Genomic DNA, 22,000 nt, shown 5'->3' with positions numbered 1-22,000 from the left:
TCAGCTTTCTATCTATGAGCAGTGATTTGTATATTCTTCAGGACGCAGCAAGGCTAAGTTTACTTACTGCACATGTTGAATTTTTGCTCTCGTGCTAGTAGAGACATTTCTCTGCATGTCTGAAAACATTTGTCATGACTTGTTGGTGTTGTATTTGTAGGTTTGCTTTCCTTCTTGATTGATGAGGTGACATTTTTGAGAGTTTTCTCCCCAACATTGACTGATCCTGACCTGACATTAGCCTGCAATGAAAAGAAGGTGATGTAGACAGGAGGCTCCCAACACTGTACACAATATGTGTTTATAACACGCCGGCTAAAGATTTAGATGTAGAACCCCATAGCGGTTGCATCTCTACATATGAGGAGCCCAACGTCATTGATGTCCATTTACCAATTTAGCTTAGGTCTAACCCCAGATAGCCACTTGAGGTGACTTGTTGCACCATCACATATGTCATAAACATTATATTCTGGTCAACAGTTGTTGGTCCGTCACATTTACAATTCTCATCCAGTAGCAGTAAGCTATCTGTAAAAACTCAGGCCTTGCACCCAAAACCTGCTCACATACTTTATATTACTTTCTCTCTCTTTCCCTCTCTATATGGAGAACTTGTTATCATGTAACATTCTAGATACTGTACATCATTATTCTTCATACCAGCACCATACAAATCAGAATACAGTTTAAATATTTTGACAATTAAGAAATACCTTCTGCACAAATGTCTGCAGCTGATAACATCCATTGCATACATCTGAACAAGGTTGTTTCTAAGACATGTGCTAGGATTTCTGCAAGTGCCATGCACATGAAGGGAATGGTTGCAGAAATGTAATACATTTTATTGAATTGAAATGACAAAACAGTAAATAAAACCGATCCCGCCTCTGTGGCCAATTTGATTCGGACCGACTACTCCAAGCGCTGTTGCCGCTATGACCGCTTCTCAAGGCAGAGTCTCGATCGATCACTCTAGCGGGGTTGCAAGTGCAGAGTCGTTAGAATATAAGTAGAGTTGTACCTAGTTTTCCCAGGCTCCTGCACGCATGCAGAACGAAAGCTCAAATCAACCCCTGGTCGGTCTAACATCTCCAGCACTCTATAATACCCGCATTCACTCGATGTCACCACCAGCTTGTATGTCACCAGTAAGGTGGAACACAAACTATTTATTTTAAACACACTTTTGAAGTTATGGTTCGTTTTAAAACAAACAAGGCTTGACTAATAAATTGCAGATTTATTCTAAAAAAGACTAGCAGTGTTAAATATCTATATGTATACAAAAATATACAGAAAAGGAAGTTACAATGGAGATACGGTTTACAGGCATACACAACAGACAGTATTTTAAAATAAAGCAAGGAGATTTGGGATATTTGCCAAGGTTCGGATTCGTGCGGAGTCTCTGAAGCAAATGGGAAAGCCTTAAGCAGAAGCGTATCTCTGAAGTCTGACGATAGGGGATCATTGAGTCCCGAGTTATAAAGGATTTTACCGGCCCCCAAGTCCCACCCACCTGTAACTAGACCACTTTGCAGCCTGGTTCCCCCATTTCCTATCCTGTGAAATCCTAACCCTCATCCTTGGTGCTTTCAACATCCCTACTAACGACCCCAGCTCCTCATCTGCCTCCCGGCTATTACCGCTTACCTCCTCCCTCAGCCTGTCACAAATCTCTGACTCCCCTGCTCACAGAGATGGCAACACTCTCAATTTAATCTTCCTCCATCTTTGCTCTGCCTCTCACTTTATTAACTCTCCCCTTCCACTCTCAGACCACAACCTTCTCTCTTTCTGCATTATGCAACCTAGCATCTCCTGTAACCCTCCTATCTAACACACCTCTAGGAACCTCCAGTCCGTCTGCACCAAACAGTTCGCCGAGACCATCCTGTTCTCTCTGTCCCCTATCTCTCTCCTCTCCTGCCGAACACTACCACACCAGCCTCAGCCATGCCCTGGATGAAGCTGCACCGCCCATGACCCAAGCTGTTAACTGCAGACCACGGCAACCTTGGCTCACGTCCCAAATGCACTTCATCCGGTGGTGCTCTAGGTGCGCCGAGCGGCTGTGGAGAAAATCAAAGCTGCCCACAGACTTCCTCCACTTCAAATTCATGCTTAAAACTTATAGCCTAGCCCTTCACCACGCCAAACAAGTTTACTTCGCATCCCTTATTTCCTCACCATCCCACAACCCCAAACAACTGTTCAACACCTTCCACTCCCTCCTCAGCCCCAAAGAACAGACTACTGTGACGGATCTCAGTAAGCAGAACTAGCCACCTATTTCAAAGAAAAAAATCGACAACATCTGAAAAGAAATCTCCAAAAACTGCATAGCTCTGATCCCAGTCTCCTCAGCACTGCATCCAGCACACACTCACTTTCTATGTTAGAACCAACGACAGAGGAAGAAGTCTCCAGGCTGTTTTCTGCTGCTCTCCCCACCACCTGTGCTAGTGACGCTCTCACCTCCTCCGCTCCCTTTTCCCAGCTCTCATTACCCACCTCACCACATTCTGCAACCTCTCCCTAACCTCTGGCCCTTCCCCTCCTCATTTAAACAGTCCATCATACCCCTGCTGCTTAAAAAAAACAACCCTTGACCCGACTGATGCTGCCAACTACCGATCCATCTCAAACCTCCCCTTCATCTCCAAATTACTAGAACGCCTGGTCTACTCCCGCCTCACACGCTTTCTGTCTGACAGCTCTCTCCTCTACACCCTCCAGTCTGGATTCCGCTCTCTACACTCGACCAAAACTGCCCTCACAAAAGTATCAAATGCCCTGATGACGGCAAAATCGACAGGTGACTACTCCCTACTAATCCTCCTTGACCTCTCTGCTGCATTTGACACTGTTGACCATGACCTCCTTCTCACTATAATCCGCTCTATGGGCCTAAAGGACACTGCTCTCTCCTGGTTCTCCTCCTACCTCTATGACCGCTCTTTCAGCGTCTCCTTCGCTGGCTCTATCACCTATCTACTTCCTCTTGCTGTCAGGGTACCGCAGGGCTTGTCCCTTGGTCCCCTTCTCTTCTCCCCCAATTGGACAAACCATCCTCAAATTCGCCTCCAATACCATCATCATGCTGACGACACCCAACTATACACTTCTTCCCGTGAAATCCCTGAACCATTCCTCGAAAATATTACCAACTGTCTGGTCGCTGTCTCCTCTATGTCCTCCTTTTTTCTCAAACTTAACCTCTCTAAAACTGACCTTCTCGTCTTTACGGTTTCCAACTGACCTCCCCTTAACATCTCCATTCCAGTGTCTGGCACCATCATAACGCCCAGACAGCATGCCCACTGCCTTGGGGTCACACTGGACTAAGACCTCTGCTTTACCCCCCACATCCAATCTCTGGCCCAAACATGCCACATGCACCTCAGAAATATTGCTAAAATCCGGCCATTCCTCACCACGAACACACTAAAGACACTCATGGTTGCCCTCATCCACCCTCAACTCGACTACTGCAACTTGCTATTCATTGGCCTTCCCCACACCAGACTCGCTCCACTCCGATCCATGCTAAATGCGGCAGCTAGGCTCATTTTTCTATCCAGCCATTAATCAGACACCTCTGCACTATGCCAGTCACTGCATTGGCTGCCCATCCACTGCAGAACAGCTACACAAAGCTCTCCATAGCGCCACGCCACCATACATCGCCTTCTCCTGTCTGTACACCACCCAGCCCGCACACTCCGATCCGCTAACACACTCAGACTAAACACCCCTCTAATACGAATCTCACATGCTTGCATACAGGACTTCACCAGAGCAGCACCCATCTTCTGGAATGCTCTACCCCAAGGCATCCGGACAACTCCCGATGCACGAAATTTCAGATACCCCTTAAAAACTCACCTCTTCAGGGAGGCATACCACATCCCCTGACATAGTCCCCCTGCCCCTCCCTATGGCTCCCCACCCCTTCCACCCTGCCTATTGCACACGACCTCTACCCCTGCTCCTTCTTACCGCCTGTACCCATTTGCTTTCTAATAACTGATTTCCACATGTAATTTTCGTATTGCTTGTGTTCCCCCATGCCTCATCCCCCCCCCCACTTTTCACCTCCTGTACCACCCCTACCTCGTTTGTGTCAAACTGATAGTATATCACATCTAATTGTTGTATTGTCTGTTTTTCTCCCATGCTTGAAAGTGCTACGTAATAAGTTGGCGCTATACAAATAAATATTATTATTATTCCCTAGAACACACCTCTCTCCCCGCCCCCTGAGATGGTCATTTAGAAAGGGGTGGGTAGATGCGGACAACCTCTGAAAAACCATAATTCCCCAGTTTGGCCATATTTCTGCAGGAGATCCTCCGATCAAGAATATAGGCCCAGCATATTTCTGGTCATGATTTTATCTATTCAGCAATGTCAAGCATGACACATAAATTATAACCAGGTACGCGGATACACCATTTGGGGGTGTTATGGGGCCCATACTGCAACATGTGTAGATGCGTTGCATTCAGCTGGCCCGTCCGATTCCAAAAATATAATTTATAATAACCCTTAAGATGTTTTCCCTCAATAAAAATTTTGGAGCCAGAAGGTCTCTGTGAACCATCTGAGGTGTCACACCTCACCGGTACGGGGGGGGGGGGGGGGGGGTTAATTAACATCCCTTTCTCACTGCCTTAACTTTATTGCCATCCAAACAAAACCCTGCTTAAGGCCACATGGTCATCAAAGGCCTGGCAGTTGTGAGAAAGAGGGACGAGACGAGAGGGGAGGATGTCAGCTCAGCCTTACTAGTGTCCTGAATGGTAGCTGATGATATTACTTCAATCCTTATACCACACTTTTAGAGTGGGTCTAGTAGGTTGATCCCCCAGATCACCTACTAAGCCCATGTCAGCTGCCCCCCCTTTGATGGGACAATAATAATAATAATAATAATCTTTATTTGTATAGCGCCAACATATTCCGCAGCACTTACATGGACAGGGGGGATACAGAAAGACAAAAAGTACAAACATTACAGAACCGCGGTTACATGTAGTAATCAATTGATGGAAACAATAGGGGTGCGGGTCCTGCTCCAACGAGCTTACATACTAAGAATAGTGGGGTGATACAGAAGGTAAAGGGGCTGGAGATGTGCACGGTATGGCGAGGTGGAGAGTGAGCAACCCATCGGCATTATTAAGCTCACTGCCCTTTTTGTGCTAGATTGTGAAATTCTACTGCTGCAGTGCCAAGTTCCAGCGGAGAAGTTACCATTGACGCCTGCGGCACTATGCAGCCAACTCAGTAGGTCGTGATCCGTCACGATGGTGAAATTCTGTCCATAGAGATACGGTTGCCGCTTCTGCAGGACCCAGACGATGGCTAAGCACTCTTTTTCTATGGTGGCGTATGCTACCTTTCTGGGCAAAAGCTTGCGACTCATATATAACCCTGGCAGGAAGGTGCTCTTCCCCAGCAGAGTTTACTTGGCTTAGAACAGCATCTAGGCCATATATGCTAGCATCGGTCTGCACTGCAAACCTTCTAGTGAAGTCTAATGCATGCAGAACTGGAGCACTGGACAGAGCAGCCTTCAGGGATGCGATGAGAAGGAACGTTCAAAATCAGTGGTCCAGTTCACTACCTGAGACAGTTTTTTCTTGGTCAGGTCGGTGAGAGGCTTGGCCAGGGGCACTGTATTGGGGAACGTATTTGTGGTGGTTCCCAGCAGTACTCAAGAAGGACATAACCCGTTTCTTAGTTTTGGGAGTGGGCCGGGCCATGATGGTGTCCGTCTTCCCGGACTCTGGCTTTGGCATTCCCTCTCCTATTCGGTCCCCTAGGTACTGCACCTCCAGCATGCCTATCTGGCACTTTCCAGGCTTGATGGTCAGGCCTGTGCCCTGGATCCACCTCAGCACCTGTGGCAGGTGCTTCGGGTGTTCCTCCAAAGTGGGGCTGAAGATGGCAATATCATCCATGTATGCAAGCGCTGGAAAGTGGCTGGAGCATTTGTCGTGCCAAAGGGCATCACCTTAGACTCGTAGAGTCCAAACTGGATGATGAAGGCAGAACTCTCCTGTGCTTCTGGGGTCATGGGTATCTGCCAATACCCCCGACTCAGATCCATAATAGTAATGTACTGGGCCCCTGCCAGCCGGGCCAATAGCTCATCGATGCGGGGCATCGGATAAGCATAGGACACTGTGATGGCATTCAACCTCCTGTAGTCCACGCATAACTGGGCCGTCCGGTCCTTCTTTGGTACCAGGACTACAGGGGAGGCCCGTGCACTCTGGCACTTCTGGATGACACCCAGATGCAACATCTCCTCAATCTCCTGTTTCATATCTGCCTGCACCTTTAGGGAAACTTGTTAGGTGGGCTGCCTCACAGGGGGTTGGTCCCCAGAGAGCTGCAGGTTAAAATCTGTGTCCTTGATGGATTCACCCACCTGAGCTGTGGCTAGTTCCATTAGGAACTCTTCTTCGCTTCTTCAGGGAGGCAGCACATTGGCAAGGCGCATACCCCCCTTCATGATGAGCCTTCAACATATTTATGTAGAAGACTCTCTGCTTCTTCCGGGTGTGACCAATCATGACCACGTAGTTCACCTCGTTGAATAGCTGGTGTATGGGATTTGGGCCTTCCTAAGCAGCATGGAGCTTGTTTTGGGTCAGTGGGACTAGGACTCGCACCTTCTGACCCACCTTAAAAGCTCTGACGTTCCGGTCATACCACTGTTTTTGGCTTGGGCCTGCACCACATTCTCGTGCACCTGCTGGGTTAATGTCTGCATTTTGTCATGGAACCGCATGACATAGTCAATGACCAACACTTGAGAGGTGACCAGTTCTCCTTCCCTGGATTCCCTTACCAGAGCCAGCGGTCCCCATACCCGCCTTCCATACAGCAACTCGAACCCCGCTGAGGCCTGAGTTACCTCTCAGTACGCAAACAACAGGTGTGGCAGGTACCGCTCCTAGTCGCATCTGTGGGACTCAACCAACATTTTGAGCATTTGCTTCAGGGTGCCATTGAACCGTTCACACAGACCATTAGTCTGGGGATGATACGGGCTGGCCACTTGATGTTGTACCTGCATCTTCTTACAGAGGCAGTTCATTAGGCTGGACATCAACTGGGGCCCCTGATTGGTAAGTATCTCCCTGGAAAATCTTACACGAGAGAATACGGTTATCAGGGCATCGGCCACCTTCTTGGCCTTCATGGAAGACAAGGCTATGGCCTCAGGGTAGCGCGTGGCCACGGTGTAGTCAACTATGGTCAGGATGTTGCGTTATTGCGATTTCACGCAGCGTTTTCGAACGCATGTTACAGCATTTTTAATACACTCCATCACTGTGATGGGTGATGAGGTGCATTAAAAAGTGCGAAAATAGAGCAGACAGTGCTCGAAAACATGATCTGCAAAGCCCCATTGAAATCAATGGAGGCGTTGTACCACGCATTTCAAACACAGCACTAATTGCAGTGAAAAGTGGGCTGTATGAGAGCAGACTTAATGAATGCCAGAGGTGTTCTTTTCCTGCGCAAATGTACAAAAAAATTAAGCATGCAGTGGGTTTTTTTTTTGCGTGACACAATTGCCGACTCAAAATGCACTCTCGTGAATGATACCATTGTAATCAATGGGTTCTATTTTCTGTGTGTTGAGCATGCGAATACACCCCTGTGGAGGGGCACTTAGGCTGGGTTCCCATGGGTCATATTCTCGTCGGAAATCTTGCAGTTTTGCCACAGCGAAAAACTGCGGGATTTCCCCTGGGAAGGCGCAGCTTCAAGACCCACGACACTAAGCTGTCGGTTTTGGAGTGGCTGCGCTGCATGCTTTTCTATTGCAGCCGCCTCTCCCATAGAGGAGAGCGCGGCCGCAGCAGAAAAAAGAATGGACATGCTGCGTTCCGGGAATCTGCGCCGCAGTGGTGGCTTCTGCCGGCTTTGCCGCAACAGATTCACCACCCCGTGTGGATGAAATTTTTGACAAATCTCGTCCACATGGCTGGCTAATGCCGGAAATAGCGTTCGCAGACGCATTTGCAGCAGCGAAATTCTGCGGCAAATCCGCCTTGTGTGAACCCAGCCTTACACTCCTCTTTTGTTCATTCACTTTGCTTTTTGTTAATTGACAAATAAATTAATAACACTTCTATTTTTGAAAGCATTCTTACGCTGCGCTATTTTTTCCACACCTGCCTAAAACTTTTGCACAGTGCTGTATATATATATTTGGTGTTAACACGACTGTAAAACTCAATTGCTCATAATCAGTGAAAGGCAGAAAAAATATATTTAGCCCAAAACTATGCCTAAAAAAACAGCTAATTCAGCATAAAGATAAAAAGTTATAACGGTTACAACGCGAGGAGACAAAAGACAGAAGATTTGGGTTCATATAAGGCCAAAACTTGTCTGGGTCTTCAAAGGGTTAACAGTCCCAAGCTATCTATACATTGCTCATATACAGACATTTGTGCAAACTAAACAGAAACTTGAGCCAAAAAACACCTTCTCCAACATAGTCAGAAGTATAAGATGTCAACAAAAAGCTCGGAACACAATTGGCAACTAAATGCTAAGGCTTCTTAAGAAGAAATACAAGCCAGATCTGGGAGCAGCTGTCAGAGGGCAAGTCACGCAAGGCCACGTCCAACATGTTCTCCCACAGCATAAAGCAAGCACATCTGAAGAATGCCCTGAAACCGCAGAAAGAGATGAAAGATTGTTCTCACTGCTCTGCAACCAGCGCTGCGCATCACTGAACCAGGAAATATGATATATATATATATATATTAGCTGGAAGGATGAAACCCCTATGTACATGCACTTAAAGGGGCAATGCCCGTTCTATCATCATGGCCCCGCTCAGTCGCCCTGGTGCATGATGAGACCCAAAGACCTCTCTACCACATGAGAAGTCACTGCTATTACAAAACGGCACAGGGAAAGGGAGGGCCTGTTTCACATTTTTTATTGGTGCCCATGAGCTTCAAGTTATGTCTCTAATTAGGACATAAAAAGTGTGTGATTGCTTTGGCGCTGATTTGGTCCCGTGCATCTTCTCCTCCTATCCTTTGGTTGCCCAGTGATCTGTATTCACTCTCCTGGATAGGGCTCTTTCACACGGGCGCTGTCCGCCCACATGACAGGTGTGCACAGAAACGCGCTTCTATAGGAACCTATAGTCAAGATGCGCTCCTTCAGTTACTGGGCCTTCTGGTGGTTCTGTGCATGGGCAGCGTCCCATAGGGACACCCAGGACACCTGATATATGTGGGGAGCTGGAGGGGTTAAGTGATGGCTTGGCACGGCTGCACTTACCAGATTCCTTTTCCCGGAGGGATCACATGCAGCCAAGGCCAGAGTATAACTGCAGGCCACCGAAGACACCCCTAGGATAGGGAATGCCAATAAACATGAGGATGGGGGTAGTAGTTGTCACGGGTGACGCCACCGTTCCTACACACCGGTATGATACACGGCGGAGAATAATCACAGACACAGTCTTGTAGTACCTCGGGTCCCCAGGAACGGTTAGGGCCGGTATGAACTTTACTTGAATCAACTTGAAGCAAACAATTATCACAAGGCAATTTAGGTATAGTATTCACAGTGCAGGCAAGAAAAGAGATCAGAGGCCAGGGAGGAGACACAGGATGACAGCGGTCCTGCAATCTACGTTACCGTCAGGAACTGCTCCTGGAAGGGGAGCACTCCGGAGGAGGATAGGGGTAGGGTCATTCCACAGACACTCTGGCGACAATTATTGACTTTCAGTATTTGCACCCCGCTCTGGAGACACGAGGATGTGACAATTAAAGAGAGTACTTCTACATGGGGATCCCGACTCTGAACAGCCATGTAGGAAAACTTGAAGAGTAATTACTTAGTACCTCTGCGCTGGCCTTGTCAGGGAAAGTGTTGACTTACGGTTGCTCTCTCTCTGATTTGGGGCTCACTCCACTCACATTCACAATACATTCGCTATGGGATATCTCTCCCCCTCTTCCATCTTCACCACAAGGAAGCTGAAGGTGCTTACATGTGGTTTTGTGTTAGACTCTCAGATTGAGGACAAGATGGAAGCTCCTTTCCCGCTCTAAATCACTCCTATTCATACCCTCTCTCATACTACATGACATGACAAACTGATACATTTACATGCAGACTCTGATTTTATTAAAGTTAACCCTTCAAGCGCTGCAGCTGTGCAACACACATACTAGAAATAACAAGACAGGCTTTGCACAGTGCATCTACATAAGACAAACATGTATGACAATTATGGAGGGAACCAGGATGATGTACTGGGTCACTACACATGGACCAGACTAAATATGGGACCATATGTCAAGTGACCACATTTCGCTAAAAAGCAGAACAATAAAGTTTTGACTACTAGTAGATACCACTAGGGTATACACCACTAGACTATATAACAATTGTCATGGCAGGGCATGTGGATCCACTGTGCCTCAGAACTGATTTGACTGGGGATAGATAAAAGGGCAGCACATAGGCTTCCCTAGCTTTGACCCTTTCACCCCAGCAATTGGAATTTGGATTCGGACCAAAAGTCCGCAAATCAAATCTGCATGCTTTATTTCACTTTATTTTCCCATGTATCCCTAAGTGCAGCTTGATTTGCGGATCTTCTGCATGGGTCACCCGCATGGATTCCGCAAATCAGATCCGCTCATGGACATTGGGCCTTAGGGTTTATTTACACGAGCATATATCGGCTGGCGTTTTCACGGCCAGCCGATATACGCTTCCATGTGAGCAGTCCCCCCGCACTGTCTCTCTGCTTCTCTCCTCCCCTCTGAGCAGTTTGCAATGGAAGTGGGCGGGACAGGGGTTAGCTAAGCTCCCACCCCTTGTCCATAGCCAGCAATGGGAGTGGGCGGGACATAGCAGAGCTTAGCTCCGCCTCACCCCTCCCATTGCAAAGGTCGGAGTGGAGGAGAGAGGCAGAGAGCCGGTGATAGGGAGGGAACTGCTTAGATGGAAGCGCATATCGGCCGGCCGTGAAAACCTGACCGATATACGCTCGTGTAAATCAGCCGTACTTTGATAGATCGTACTTTTATGAACGCGGCATACACCAAATATGTTTTTATGTATTTATTATTAATATAGAAAAAGCTTGTTTTTTTTAAACTTCTACCTCCATTATTTTTTTTTTTCAATAAAGAAGTTTCTTAAAACTTTTTTTTACATTTTTTTAGACCCAAAAAGCGACTTGAAGTTGCGATCATTTGATTGCTCATACAATATAATGTAATACCACAGTATTACATTATACCGCATTTACACAGGCACACCTTTATAAGCAGTTATGCCTGGCAGCCCTGGGGGCCTTCAAAAGGCCCCTGACTGCCATGAAAATCGAACGGCACCCCATGATCGCATCGCAGGGGGGCACAACAATCGGGGAATTTAAATGCCACTGTCAGAATTGACAACGGTAATAAAAGGGCTAACAGTTGTGATCAGTGTTCACTCTGATTGAGGCTGTCACACGCCTTGCATGGAGTGGGATTGGCTCTCGGTTCTGGTCTACATAAACCCTGCACACCCAGTACATAAATGTACACCCTATGGTGCTAAGGGGTTAAAGGGTCGTTGTTATTTCACTGACGTCCCCCACCTCCACAATCTACCACTTTTGCCTTTTGCCTTCCTGTCCCGCACCTGCTGCACTACCCTGACCCTGGGGTAGTTGGTTTTGCTGGGTATTCCAGGTTGATTAACACTAAAATAACGAGGTGAGCCTAAATATCGCAACCATGTAGGCTGCAGATTCACCCGCAGCGGCGTCTGCACTTACCAGCTTTAGTGACTTCTTTTCTGCGTCGCACAAGCGCAGTACAGATTTTTTTTTAACATTTTTTCCCTGCACTGTTGCTAGGCAATGCCACGGATCGGATGGCTTCCATTGATTTCAATGGGAACGGTCCACGCGGAATCCGCTCAAAAAGGGAGCATGCTGCGATTTTTCCTCCACTTGCGGAAACCGCAATTGGTTTCCAGAAGTGTGCAGGAAGAATCGATTTCCCATAGCATGCTATTGCGGTATTTGCTGCGAATCTGCGGTGCAGACGCCCGCCGCGGTTTCCGCAGCAAATATCCACCCGTGAGCAGGAGGCCTTAGTACAGTGACAGTTGTAGATACAGCGCAGCTTCCATTACTCCCTGTGGACATTACAGAAAGCCGTCTTGTTTGATTTCTGTGTCCATCTATGAACCGGATGCAGGCAGGATCCCTAATAGACAAGCACTATGTCCGAACTCCAACCAGTAGCTTCAAGCATCAAAATGTTCCAGCTTGTGAGTTAATGGATTTAGCAGCCCGTTAGCGAGTCGGGGAGGTCGTCATCGCGCAGCACTTGTGTACTTCAGCTGTTCTGCGTTTCCATGGTAGAGCACCAATATAAAAAGGTCATTGTGTAAAGAATTTGCAGGTCGCTTCCTTTCCTGATGGGACCCTGAGTTTATATGACATCACCCACCTCTTCCCTTATGTAAATAAAAAGAGCACACATTTATTAACCCCTTAAGGATGTGGCCCCTTTTTTTTCCCGGGTTTTCCTCCCCACTGAAATCCTATCTCTTTTATTTATGCATCATCATAGATGTCTGAGGACTTATTATTTGCGGAGCGATTTCTATTTTTCAATGGTATTATTTAGGGCTTATTTACACAAGCGTATATTGATCGGGTTTTCACAACTGACCGATATACGCTTCCATCTAAGCAGTTCCCACCTTCCCTCCTACTCTCCAGCTTTCTGCCTCTCTCCTCCGGTCCGGCGTTTGCAATGGGAGGAGCTGTGATGGGGCGGAGCTAAGCTCTGCTCTGTCCCACTCACTCTCATTGCTGGCTATGGACAAGGGGCAGGCAGGGGGCGGGAGCTTAGCTCCACCCCTGTCCCGCCCACTCCCATTGCAAACCGCTCAGAGGGGAGGTGAGAGACAGAGAGATGATGATGGAAGCCTGCTTAGCCGGTGATAGGGGAACTGCTTAGATGGAAGTGTACATCGGCCAGCCATGAAAACGCCGGCTGATTTACGCTCATGTAAATAAGAGCTAAATGTTACATATAATGTACTGAAAAACTTTTAAAAATTTTTAAGTAGAGTGAAATGAAAAAAAACGCAATTCCAACATCTTTTGGGGGGTCTTGTTTCTACGGCATACACACCGCAGCAACAATGACCTGATGACGTTATTCTCTGTCAGTACGCTGACTACGATACCAAATTCATATCAGCTTTTTTTTTTTGCTGTACTACTTTTGACAAATAAAATATCTTTGGAAAAAAATACAATTATTTTCTGCTGCCATCTTCTGAGTTATAACTCTTTTAGTTTTTTGTCAGCACAGTTGTGCAAGGGCTGATTTCTTTCAGGTTGTCCCATAATTTCTATTGGTAGCATTTTAGAGTGAATATGACTTTTTGGGCTTATTCACGGCGGCCGATATACAGCGTCCCTCTCTGCAGGGGGAGGAGGCTGGAAGAGCTGAGAGCAGCGCACTGAGCTCCCGCCCCCTCTCTGCCTCCTCTCCGCCCATATGCACTATTTGCAATGAGAGGGGGCAGAATGGGGCAGAGCTTAACTCAGGGACTTAGCTCCATCCCCTCCTTTTGCAAATAGTGCCGAGGGCCGGAGAGAGGGTGAAGAGGGGGAGGGAGCTCAGAGCACTGCTCCCGGCTCTTCCAGCCTCCTCCCCCTGCAGAGAGGGACGCTGTATATCGGCCGGGCGTGAATACCCGGCCGATATACGGTTGTCTGAATAAGCCCTTTGATTGCTTTCTATTAGATTTTTTCTTGGAAAAAACTAAAAAAGCACAATTCAGACTTTTGTTTCTGACAAAATTCATCGTGCGGTACTCTGTACGCACCAGAAAATCATCCAACTGAACAACCATACTGGAATCCAATGCTTCAGATGGTCGCAATGTTTGGCTGACATTTTATTGCGGCCACATAGCCGCGATAAAACACTCGTGTGAAGAGGCCTAAATGCTGCTGCCAGAATTGACAGTAGCATTTAAAGGCTTAACAGCTGTGATCAGTGGACGTGCTGATCCCAGCTGTTGTGGGCGGGTGTCAGCTGTAAGAAACAGCTGGCACTCGCATTATGTGGAGCGGAATTCGCCCTTGATCACATACAAACCCTAAGGCCTCCCTCACACAGGGCGTTTGCAGAAATGCAGCGTTTTTCAACGCTGCATTACTGCAGATTCCGCCCCGTTTCAGCAGCGCTGGCATACTAGCCGAGCTGAACACGCTGCCAAGAATGCTGAAAAGAAAAAAAAAAAGCAATACTCACCTAGCCGCTGCAGTCCGTGTCACAGCCCTTCATTGACTGTCTCAGCGAATCAGAGCTTGCCGGCGCTGATTGGCTGAGACAGTCAATAAAGGGCTGTGATTGGGCATCGAACAAGCGCCGACAACCAATCACAGCACTTTATTGCTGGAGGCGGGGTTCGCAAACCTGGCCTACGGCAATAGACTTGTGAATGCAGGGGAAGCCCGGATCAGCGGCAGAGACCAGCAGCCTCGACCCGGACTGCAGCGGCTAGGTGAGTATTACTTTCTTTTTTTTCCTCTAGCCTAGCTGGGACTGATTTTCGGGGTAGGGCTTCTACTGCAAGCCCTCACCCTGAAAATCGGCGAGCGGTTAACGCTGCCAAAAACGCGGCACCAAGTGTTGGCGCGTTTTCAGCCGTGCTAAAACCGCTGCCCATTCATTTCAATGGGCGATGCAGGGCTGAAAACGCCCCAAAATAGAACTTGCATCGCTGTCAAAGCGCAGCGTTGGAAGGCGCTGCATTTTCAGCCCTGTGTGAGCAGCCCCATCGAAATGAATGGGAGTGTTGTACAGCGTTTAGCGCTGGGCTGAAAAGGCAGCGCTAAACGCTGTATAAAACGCCCTGTGTGAGGGAGGCCTAACTCTATGATGTAACTGTACGTCATGGAGCGTTAAGGGGTTAAAGAGTCGATAGGGTCCCCGGACAATTACCAGATCACAAGTTGTAGGGCTCCACAGCTATCAGCTGTAATCAGTGGAAAAATATGGCAGGAAGTGTTCACTTTCCCAGCAGCGCCATCACAGCTTAAATTAATTATTACGCAGTTTCCACTAAAATCAATAGAATGTTTAGATAATGCAAAGACCTGAGGGGTCTCCGGAACACGGTCCCCACTTTGTAGATTCTCTTTACGCTGGATAACAGAGAGGGATCTTAAATGGGGAACCCCACTTGTATTAACTCAGGTCTCCCTGTGATGTCATTGTGCATGCTTAGCCCACCTACAAACAAGCTGCAGCAGCCAATGACAGGGCTCAGCCATCATGGCTGAGGGCTGTCATTGGCTGCTTCAGCAGGTTTACGGGACGTCACAGCTGCCTGTAAACAGACAGTGAAAAGTGGTGCTGGTGGTGGGGGGTGAACGGGAGAGCGGGGAGAGGGGACTAATTGCCGATTTTTTCTTTTTTAAGTGCGTTGCACAAAACCCGCACAGATAAGTACCCCATTCTTTTGAATGGACTTATTCGCAGCATGTTCCATCTTTTAGCGTTCTCTCGGAACGCCTCGTCCATTGTTTCCAATGGGACCTTAAAAGACATTGCGTGGCACTCGCATTCCGTGCGATTTGTGTGCGAGTGCGATGTGTTCTTTCCCATTGAAATCCTCTGATGCGCCTGAAACACTGCAGCAAAAATAGTACCAATGAAAACTACAGTTTGCCACACAAAAAACAAGCTGTCATATGGCCACGTTGACGGGAAAATTAAAACGCTATGACTTTCAAAAAGTGGAGATGAAAATTCCCCAAAAATCATTGTGTTCTTTGGGCTAAAATAGGCCTTGTCCTTAAGGGGTTAACTAATTGAAACCTCCTATGAAGTGAGTAATGTTTCGTTTTAAGTAAAGTTTATTTAAAAAAAAAAAAAGTATAGTACTTCTACCTCGTATGTCACCATCGCGCCATATAGCACCACCCACCTGCACCATTTAGCCCGCACCTCCACTGCACTGTCTGATTACAGCCTTACAAGAATATGCCTAAAATAACATTGCTCAATGAATGCCCTGAATATCATACTAGACTATGGGAGAACATTGGATCTTTAACCCCAACTGTATGCTTAAGGAAAGGGGTTCCAAGTAGACAGGGGAGGGGATTGGCTTATCAGAGCATGTTGGGAGTTGTAGTTTCAAAACAGCAAAAAGTCACAACTTGTGGCGTCCTCCTATGGAAAATGAAAGGGTCAGAAACGCTATTGGCGCATATTACTACCAGGACAGGTTCATAGATTGTGGGAGAAGAAAAACTTTTAGCAAGAGGGGAGGGGTAAATGAGTCAGACATAAATACAAAACTGCATAGACCCATTATGTTACAAAATGACATACAACAGCACAAACAGAAACGTTTTTCCTAAACTACCTTAAAGTGCACAAACCACCATATTACCTGTGTCTATGCAAAAATCATCACCCTATATGACCACAATGTCCAAATACCTATAACTACCATGTTTTCCCGAAAATAAGACAGTGTCTTATATTAATTTTTGTTCAAAAAGGTTTAACTTTTTTACATGTATAGCTGCCTGGACACTATTTAAATTGACATGTTTTAAAATTAACTGTTAGCAGGGCTTAATTTTGGAGTAGGGCTTATATTTCAAGCATCCTCAAAAAGCCTGACAAATCATTTTGCATCCTCAAAAATTCAGAAAAATCGTGCTATGTCTTATTTTGAGGGTATGTCTTATTTTCAGGGAAACAGTGTATATAGTGCCAAAATAATAGAGGGCACTACTAATACTGCCACATAGTGTCAATATAACAGTGCTCAAGTCCTGGATTATCAGAACGTAGTAGACAGCTCTTGCCCTAAAGTATCCGGAGGCATGTCATGGGCATTAACCCCTTTTGCCCTCCACTGATTAGCAGCATCACTAGCCATTCTGCACTGCTGGGTGCCCAGAGGTGTGTGAATACATTTACTTCTATGTACTTTGTGAATGTGTCTCTATATAGTAGTGCCACTGAGATCTCAGCACTGGAGCCCACAGTATACTACATAAGTTTCTATAACTTTCTATGCTTATTTCTTAAGGCACATACCCCTTTAAGCCACATCTATAAGAGCAGAGACCCCTTTGGATATTATCTGCACATATCTATGATGAGTTCCATCCTGATATGTTAATCATTCTTGCCATAGGCGTACAGGATATTAGATGGTCTTACCTTTGCGGAGGGGATGGAATGTTCATTGGTCATCGTGCTTTCTCCTCTATAAAAAACAATGTGGCAGAAGATCAGTGCAGCAGCACAGAGGCGCATCATCTTTTATTTGAAGAAATGCAAACACTTGAGGAACCTTCAGATTTCCTTCTGAAAACACAGCAGACCGCAGATGCTGGAGATGAAGGTTGCTGGATGAAGAACTGAATAAGCGACGCCAGCACTACCGCCTGGATCTAATCATGACAAAGAAAAAAAAAAAGGTTCACAAGCGGAGCGCAAAGCTAATTTGAAATCTGAAAAGAATTCACTTGTTCTTAATTAGCGCAATTCATTAAATTACAGAGCAGCCGCAATCATTTTTCATTTCCCCCCATAAAATTAAAAAAATGATGATAATAATAAAAAATAATTATATCATTGATTCTGCTCGTAAAAAGTATATTAAATTGTTTTATACTTATATGTGCTTGAGTAAAAACCGTTGTAGCTGCCGTTGTCTCCTCACACAGTATTTCAAACTATTCAATAGCAAATATGCCTAGTTACTCTACTGCCGTGCAGAAGCCTGGGAAAGCTGGGTGACAATCATTATGGCTATAATAATGCCAAACACATGGCTCGTCAGACACAAATGATTTAAAGGGGTTTGCCAGGACTTGACATTATTGACCAATTTTTTAAATACAGTGATGTCATAGATGATGTGTGTGCAAAGATAATATAGGCAGAGTGGAGAGATAATAAACACAGTAATGTCACAGTACAGGGATAGCAAACACAATGATGTCAAAGAACAGGGATAATACATACTGTGATGTCACAGTACATGGATGATAAACAGTGATGTCATAGTACAGAAATATTAAACAGTGATGTGGCAGTACAGGGATAATACATACAATTATGTCACAGTAGAAAGAAAATACACTCAGTGATGTCACAATACAGAGATAATAAACACAGTGATGTCAGAGAACAGGGATAATAAACATAATGATGTCACAGTACAGAGATAATGAATCCAGCGATGTCATAGTACAGAAATAATATATACAGTTATGTCACAGTACAGGGATAATAAACATAGTGATGTTATAGCACAGGGATAATAAATACAGTGACGTCATAGTACACAGATAATAAACACAGTGATGTCATAGTGCAGAGATAAAAAACAGTGATGCCATAGTACAGAGATAATCAACAAAGTGATGTCATTGTGCAGAGATGAGAAACACAGTGATGTCACAGAACAGTGATAATAAACACAGTGATGTCACAGTACAGGGATAATAAACACAGTGATGTCACAGTACAGGGATAATAAACACAGTGATGTCAGAGAACAGGGATAATAAACATAATGATGTCACAGTACAGATATAATGAATCCAGCGATTACATAGTACAGAAATAATATATACAGTTATGTCACAGTAGAGGGATAATAAATACAGTGATGTCAGAGTACATAAATAATAAACACAGTGATTCTACAGCAAAGAAATGACAAACACAGTGATGTCATAGTACAAGGATGATAAACACAGTGCTGTCATAGTACAGAGATAATAAATGCAGTGATGTCACAGAACAGTGATAATAAACACAGTGATGTCACAGTACAGGGATGATAAACACAATGATGTCACAGTACAGGGATAATATATAGTGGTCTTACAGCACAGAGATCATAAATACAGTGATAAGGTGTGTGGTCAGGAGGCGAGGCTTATCACAACGTATGATTTTCACCTTCGTCGTTATAAAATGTACAAGGCCGTTTAAAATAAGGTGCAGCAAATTCCACAGCATTTCTACATCCAAAAAACTGTCGAAATCTGTACCATTGGGGTGGATTTTGATTTGAAATCAACTTCCGATTCCGAGCGACCTGTAGTGGCCTCACCTGACCAGCGGTGCTGGGAACTAGAAGGCACCGCATAGTATGAAATCATCGCATACTATAAAATCAGCTTTCTTTGGATGCAGAAATGCTGCGGAATTGGCAGTGGAAATTTCTATTGTGAACATTCCGTAGCATTTCCGCCATGTGTAAACATACCGTAAGTCAAATTGAGGTACAATGCCACATGCAGAGCGGCCTCAGTAGTAACAGTGTACCCTTCAATGTCCTCAGTAGTAATAGTGTCACCCACAGTGGCCCCATTAGTAATAGTGTCCCCTAAATCATCCCTAGTAATAATCGTGTCCCCACAGTGGCCTCAGTGGTAATAGTGACCCACACAGTGGCCTGAGTAGTAATAGTGTTCCCTATATTGGTCTCAGTAGTAATAGTGTCCCTCACAGTGGACCCAGTAGTAATAGTGACTCCCACAGTGGCCTCAGTAGTAATAGTGACTCCCACAATGGCGCCAGTAGTAATAGTGACCCTCCCCCAGTGGTGCCAGCAGTAATAGTGACCCCCACAGTGGCACCAGTAGTAATAGTGACCCCCACAATGGCACCAGTTGTAATAGTGACCCCCCACAGTGGTGCCAGTAGTAATAGTGACCTCCACAGTGGCGCCAGTAGTAATAGTGACCCCAACAGTGGCCCTAATAGTAATAGTGACCCCCACAGTGACCTTAGTAGGTCACTATTACTACTAGGGCTGATGTCACAGGAGTGGGGTAATAAACATAGTGATGTCACAGTACACAGATAATAAATACAGTGATGTCACAGTACAGGGATAATATATATATAGTTATGTCCCAGTACAGGGATAATAAACACAGTGATGTCACAGTACAAGGATAATATATACAGTGATGTCACAGTACATAAATAAGAAATACAGTGTTGTCACAGTGATGGGGAAAATGAATACAGTGATATCACTGTATACGGATAATAAACACAGTGATGTCAAAGTACAGGGATAATACATGCAGTGATGTCGCAGTACAGAGATAATTAACAAAACAATGTCACAGGAGAAGGGTAATAAACACAATGATGTCACTGTATAGGGATGATAAACACAGTGATGTCACAGTACAGGGATAATAAATGCAGTGATGTCACAGTACAGAGATAATAAACAAAATTATGTCACAGGAGAAGGGTAATAAACACAGTGATAGCACAGTACACAGGTAAATACAGTGATGTCAAAGTACAGTGGTAATAAACACAGTAATGTAACAGTACAAAAATAATAAATGCAGTGATGTCACAGTACAGGGATAATATATACAGTGATGTCACAGTACAGAAAAAATAAATGTAGTGTCGTCAGTGCAGGGATAATAAACATGGTGATATCACAGTACAGGGATAATAAATACACTGATGTCACTATACAGAGATAACAAACAGTGATTTCACAGCACAGGGATAATAAACACAATGATGTCACAGTACAGGGATAATAAACACAATGATGTCACAGTACAGGGATAATAAATACAGTGATGTCACAGTACAGGGATAATAAACACAATGATGTCACAGTACAGGGATAATAAACACAGTGATGGCACAGTACACGGATAGTAAATGCAGTGATGTCACAGTACATAAATAATAAACACAGTGATGTCATAGTACAGCAATAATAAATACAGTGATGTCACAGTACATAAATAATAAACACAGTGACATCGTAGCACAGCGATAATAAATACAGTGATGTCACAGTACATAAATAATAAACACAGTGATGTCATAGTACAGCAATAATAAATATAGTGATGTTACAGTGCAGGGATAATACGCAGTCATGTCACAGTACAGGAATAACATACACAATAATGTCACAATACAGTGCTATCAAGCATAGCGATGTTACAGTACAGCGATAATATAGTGATGTCAGAGTACAGGATAATAAACACAGTGATGTCTCAATACAGGGATAATAAATACAGTGATGTCACAGTACAGGGGTAATAAATACAGTGATGTCACAGTGTAAAGCTAATAAACACAGCGATGTCACAGTACAGGTATGATAAACACAGTGATGTCACATTACAGAGATACCAAACACAATGATGCAAAGGGATAATACATACAGTGATGTTACAGTACATGGATAATAAACATGTTGAGTTCATAGTACAAAATAAATGACAGGCGAGAGCTGCCTGTGATTGGCTGATTGCTTCAGTCAATCGGAAGCAGCTCTTTCAGCAGGCGGGGATTTTAATTCCCCGGCTGCTGAAAGAACTTCAGCGCAGAGCCGGGGACAGCAGAGACAGGACGCGGCTGTGTCCCGGCAGCTGAAGAAATGAGAGTATGATTTTTTTTTTATTTTTTACACCAGTTTGGGTTGTTTTTCTGGGAAGGGTTTATATTTAAAGCACTTCCCTGAAAAACAATTAAGGGGTGCCGGCAGCTGGATTCTCTACCGCAGCTGTCATCTGTGACAGGGGGCCACTGTAGGATGTCACCATTACTACAGGGGGCCGCTGTGGGATGTGACCATTACTACAGGGGGGCGCTGTGGGGTGTCACTATTAATGCTGGGGCCGCTCTGGGGGATGTCACTATTACCACTGGGGCCGCTTTGTGTGATGTTACTATTACCACTAGGGTTGCTCTGTGGGGTGTCACTATTAACGCTGCGGCCGCTCTGTGGGGTGTCACTATGACCACTGGGGCCGCTCTGTGGCATGTCACTATTAACGCTGGGGACGCTCTAGTGGATATCACTATTAACGCTGGGGCCGATCTAGGGGATGTCACTATTACTACTGGGG

General features: G+C 45.4%; 1 protein-coding gene across 2 annotated transcripts in view; it reads right to left on the bottom strand.

The window, feature by feature from the left end:
* The window catches only part of ANGPTL5 (angiopoietin like 5), an 80,085-nt gene extending 62,581 nt beyond the window's left edge, over positions 1 to 17,504 (bottom strand). The window contains exons 1-2 of one of the 2 annotated variants that reach the window (XM_066586544.1): positions 17,292 to 17,504; positions 68 to 242 (exon numbers count right to left, since the gene is read on the bottom strand). In XM_066586544.1, the coding sequence (XP_066442641.1) occupies positions 68 to 242; positions 17,292 to 17,390 (274 nt within the window). In that variant the 5' untranslated portion in view covers positions 17,391 to 17,504. Of the gene's footprint in view, positions 1 to 67; positions 243 to 2,396; positions 2,421 to 17,291 lie in introns of those variants that run through there. The other variant, XM_066586551.1, reaches the window with a different exon arrangement.
* Positions 17,505 to 22,000: the final 4,496 nt, after the last annotated feature.

This window comes from Eleutherodactylus coqui, chromosome 1 (genome assembly GCF_035609145.1).
Source record: "Eleutherodactylus coqui strain aEleCoq1 chromosome 1, aEleCoq1.hap1, whole genome shotgun sequence".
NCBI lineage: Eukaryota > Metazoa > Chordata > Amphibia > Anura > Eleutherodactylidae > Eleutherodactylus > Eleutherodactylus coqui.
Note: the sequence above shows the minus strand (reverse complement) of the source record. Positions and strands in the feature narration are given on the sequence as shown.